This window comes from Elephantulus edwardii, unplaced genomic scaffold (genome assembly GCF_000299155.1).
Source record: "Elephantulus edwardii isolate Elephantulus edwardi_28Jun2011 unplaced genomic scaffold, EleEdw1.0 scaffold00157, whole genome shotgun sequence".
NCBI lineage: Eukaryota > Metazoa > Chordata > Mammalia > Macroscelidea > Macroscelididae > Elephantulus > Elephantulus edwardii.
Window position 1 is genome coordinate 3113293 of NW_006399907.1, and position 5077 is coordinate 3118369.

Genomic DNA, 5077 nt, shown 5'->3' on the forward strand with positions numbered 1-5077 from the left:
CTGGCCTTCGTTCATTAGTGTTCAAAGCCTCAAATCTGTTCCTGAGATGGTTCTGAAATTCAGGTGGGATAGACTCAAAGTCATATTTTGGTTGCCTCGGATTTGGTTTAATTTTCCTCAGCTTTAGCTTGAATTTGCATATGAGTAGTTGGTGGTCTGTTCCACACCTGATGCAAAACTATAATTGTGATAATTTTTTTAAATTCTCAGATTTCTGCACTGAGTGGCCTGCTGCACTGGACAGTGATGAGAAATGTGAGAAGCATTTTCCAATTGAAATTGACACAGCTGATTATGTTTCCTCAGGACCATCTGTTCGAAATCCTAAAGCTCGAATAGTAACCTTAAGGGTAAGGGGAGTGTTTTGAAAAAATTATTGTAATACATTGTATTAAAATATCATTTTGTATATTTAAGATTAATATATACCTTCTATAGAGTATTTTGAAGATAGAAAAGTATTTTAAAGGGCAAAGTAAAATTGCCTATTACATTCCCACTCATACATAACTGTTGTTAATTACATGAGCTCATAGTCACAAATACACAGCCAACCTTTGTACATATTAATGAGATGATACTGTTTAATAATATATTCTTTACCCCTTAACAATACAAAGGAAACATTTTCTAACATTCTTTATTGTTAGATGTTATCAACTATGTTCCAACTCATAGCAACACAGGGTGCAAGATGCCAGTCCTGTGCCATCCTCAAGTCATTGCTGCGTTTGAGCCCATTGTCGCAGCCACTGCCAGTCCACTTTGTTGAGGATCTTTCTCTTTTTTCACTAACATTTACCAAGTATGCTGTCTTTCTCCTCCTAACAGGGCCAAAGTGTATGAGATGTCTAAGAAACAGTCTAAATGTACTTCTTCCAGGACAAATATGTTTCTTCTCATAGTCCATGCTGTATTTTGTATTCATTATCAGTGCTGTAATCTAAAGGCTTTAATTCTTCCTAGTCTGTAGAAAGTTGTGTTGCTACCTCAAAGGTGTTGCTTCTCTGCTGGTCTGAATCTAACAGTGATTCTTCAGGAGAAAGATGAGCAGTTGCCTCCTTTGGGATTTGCAGCTTTTGAAAACTTGCTGGAGGATCAGCTTGAGCCAGTTCTGACTCGATTACAATTAATTGATTCTTTGGTTTTCCTTACTCATTGTCCAACTTTCACATTGATGTGAAACAGTTAAAGTACCATGGCTTGGCAGACACCCTTTGATTTCAAAGATTCTTCATTTTTTTAACACTTTAAAGAGGCCTTTTTGCAGAAGATTTTCCCAAGACCATGTCTCTTATTTTCTTGAGTGCTGCTTACATAATTGTTAATTATGAATTCAAATTAAAACATTCTTTAGTATTTTTTTTTGTAACCTCTTAACAGTTTCACGCCCTCTTGAACTCTCTCTTCAAAGTTCTTTTCAACTTTCCCTTAGGTACTTATTGATTGTCGGTGCAGGTATTTAGCCTTAGATGGAGTTTACCCTCGACTTTACGCTGCATTCCCAAGCAACTCAACTTGGGAAGACCCGGACCCAGCATGCTGTTGGCTGCTACCAGCCTCACACCATCCACAGTCTGGGCCTCGATCAGAAGGACTAGCCTCCCCCCCCCCCACCATGGGTGGTGGTGTATTTAATATTATTTTAATGGGTACTTAAATTGTTGTTGTTGGGTGGGTGCTATTGAATCGAGTATGACTCACATGAACAACAGATCTGAAACCCTGTCCTGTCTATCCTCATCATCTCTAACATTTGAGCCTTTTGCTGCAGTCACTGTCATTTCATCTTGCAGAAGGTCTTTTTTACTGACCTTTCATCTTTCCAAACATGATGTCCCTTTCCCAAGAACAGCTCCTCCTAGCAATATGTCCAAAGTGTGTGAGATGTAGCTTCATTGTCTTTGCCTCCAAGGAGCACTCTGGCTGTATTTTTCAGGACAGGTCTTTTTGTTCTTTTTGCCGTCCATGGGCTATTCAGTACTTTTCAAAACCAGTAAGTGCAAACAGTGACATGTAAATGAGGTTCTGTTATGTGCCTCGACAATGTTTGATACTGGAGGGTGTGTCCAGGTTTCTTAATGCTGGTTTAACAAATACCACAAGTGGGTGTCTTTAACAAATAGAAATTAATTTTTTTCTTAGTTAAGGAATCTGTATCTAAATTCAAGGCACCAGCTGGATGAGAAGGCCTGCTTTCTTTCCGTGGACTCTGGGAAGACCCTTATCTCTTTTTAATTTGTGTTCTTCACTGCCTCAGTAGTCATGTGATCTGACATCTGTTTGTCTTTATTTGTCCTTGCTTGCTTCTGTATGTATTCCACATTTTCAACATTTCCAAAATGATTGGCTTTGAGACACATGCTATGCTGATACGGCCTCATTAACATGACAGAAGAATGATTCCCAGATGGAATGTAGTTACTGGAATAGAGGTTGGAGCAACATGATTCAGTACCTGACAGAGTCCAGTGCTAATCAGTTGATCAATTTTAGATGTAATTCTTTTTCTGAAGGAGGCGATAACAAAGAATTCCATAACACGTTATCTGCCAGAATATACTTGTTACCCTTGTTTTGGGACATTTAGGCTTTTTCTCCCCCAGTTTTCTTTATTAGAAAAATGTTACAATGAGTATCCTTAGAGATTAATATTTGTGTATATACATAATTATATTCCTAATATAACTATTATGTGAAAAGTAAAGATACTTTGAATTTTTTCATAGATTTTTTTTTAAAGTTCTGTAGGAAATACTCAAACTGCAATACCAGAAGATTGTTAGGAGGTCTGTTTTCCTGAGCCTTCATTAGCCTTCGATAGTTATTACTTACTCAATTGATAGATAGCAGAATTACAGCTCATAGAAAACTTATATGTGTTTGAATACAAGCAAGGTTGTGAGCTGCTTCTTTTGCAAAAAATATTGGGCTTTTTTTTGGTCATTCACTCATATGGATAGTATGTCTATTCTTATATACTTGTGGAGTTGTGTGGTTTTCTTAAAATAGTTTTATTGAGATAAGATTCATGTACTAGTTCATGACCCCATAAATATAATGTAGATATATATCAAGTAGTGTATAAAGTACATTTGCTCCGCAGGGTTTTCAAGGCTGCATCTTTTTTGAAACAGTTGGCTAGGCCTGGCTTCCAAAACACCTCAGAAAATATTTAACTTCCTGCCTTCTGACTAATTGTTAAGCCCTTAATCGTTTGGTTTGTGCCATCCAGGGATTTCTTTCCTTTTCCTACTACTATGCTTTTTAGGCTGTTCTGTGAAGGATACTGTATATTGATGCAGGATAAGTATTGTTCTCTGGAAAACCATAGTGGTACACTCCTTTGCCCCTTGGCTTAAGAAATCTCAAGCCTTCTCCGCAGTTACAGTCAAGGGTGGAAGTGTACTATGCTTTTTGAAAGAGATTTGCCCTTACTTAAGGGGCAGGGACTTAAGCTCCACCTCTTTGATGGGCAAGGATTATATAAATTGAATACAAGTCTACTGTTCTGTCTGCCTCAATTTAAAAAGTTTATTCAAACATTGGTTTATATGAGCATGAACTCATGAAGATTTACTTGACTTTATGCTTTGATTTTAATAATCCAAGAGTATGATATATTTTTGCTTAAATTATTTCTGCTCTGTTCATTGACAACCTTTTCCGTGGGCTCCTCTGTCTTTTTAACATAGCCTCATGCTTCTGTTTTTTGAGTACTTTGCTTTCTAGGACTACAGAAACTCTAGAATCATTTTGTACATTCCCTGCTCTTGTCCTAGAACTGTTCATCTCTTCAAGGAGCACTAACGACATTTATCAGTTTAATAATTTTTATGTGTATGATTAGGTGATATTAATTACATTTACCCTACTGTGCACCCATCACAGTACTATCTAGTTCCAGATATTTTATCACCCTTACCTGAAATTCAGTATTCAAGAAGCAGTCCTTCATCATATCTCCCTGTCATTTGCCCCTGGTAATCACTATGTAACTTTGGTCCTTAATGTATTTGCTTGTTGTAGATATTTTAAAAATGGGCTTATACATCTCTTCTTTTGTTTTTTACTCAATTCACTCAGCATAACATTTTCAAAGTTTCATCTATGTCATAGAAGGTATCAGCACATTCTCTTTATGGCATAAAAATATTCCGTTTGTCTTAGGAAGTTGTCTACTCTCAACTGGTCCAGTAAGTGTTGACTTTTTATTTGTTTGGGGTTTTTTGTTGTGGGTTTTTTTTTTAAATTGAGATTTTAATGAAAGTTTACCTAATCATATATTCCTTTTAAGCACTTCTTTCCCTCATCTGTTTCAATGCAGTGTACATTATTTATCACCTCTTTTCTTAGTTCTTCCTCAACCCCCATGTCAGTCCTGTTTTATAACCGTGGCATTATGCAGTATTTGCTCTTTTAAGAATTGGAGAATTGGAGTTCTGTTGCACATTTTCTCCCATTCAATCAGGATCTACCTTTCCTGGCACTAGTCACAATAATTGATGATAGTATTTGAGTTTTTGATTTCTTTCTTTGTCTTTTGTCTCTTGTGGAGACCAGTAACTTTATCTTGGCCTCTCACAAGTTTTTAAAACCCCATCAAGTTTGGATGTGGACTTTATGAATTACGTTATGCTAATTGACTGAGTTTTCCCATGAGATTGTGATCTTATGTATTCAAACACACAAAACCAGTCTCATATGTATTTGGTTAGATCTGCCATTGAATCAGGACCAGGCTTTTTTGTTACTCGACCTGTATAGTATGTTTTGTATTGGGAAGTGTGAGACATGCTTTGTTCTTCAGTATTACCTAATAATCAGTGATTATTAGGAACTTATTTTTTACATAAAGTGTATGGTTAACATTTCCATTTCAGTTAAAAATGTTTTGGAGTTTAGTTCAAGATTGAATTGCATTGCTTTGGGTAGTATTGGTACTGTCACAGTAATAAGGCTTCCAATCAGTGAGTTTAAAATCCCCTTATATATATCTAGATATTTTCCACTTCCTTGAAATAGTATTTTCAAATTTTCTTTTATATCCCTGGTTAGGATTATTCCTAGGTATTTT

The 5077-nt window shown here is 36.2% G+C and overlaps 1 protein-coding gene across 1 annotated transcript in view; it reads left to right on the plus strand.

Moving 5' to 3' along the window:
* Positions 1-5077, plus strand: part of MRPS35 (mitochondrial ribosomal protein S35) — a 56709-nt gene that overhangs the window by 30179 nt on the left and 21453 nt on the right. The window contains exon 4 of the mRNA XM_006895092.1: positions 211-350. Coding sequence (XP_006895154.1) covers positions 211-350 — 140 coding nt within the window. The remainder of the gene's footprint in view (positions 1-210; positions 351-5077) is intronic.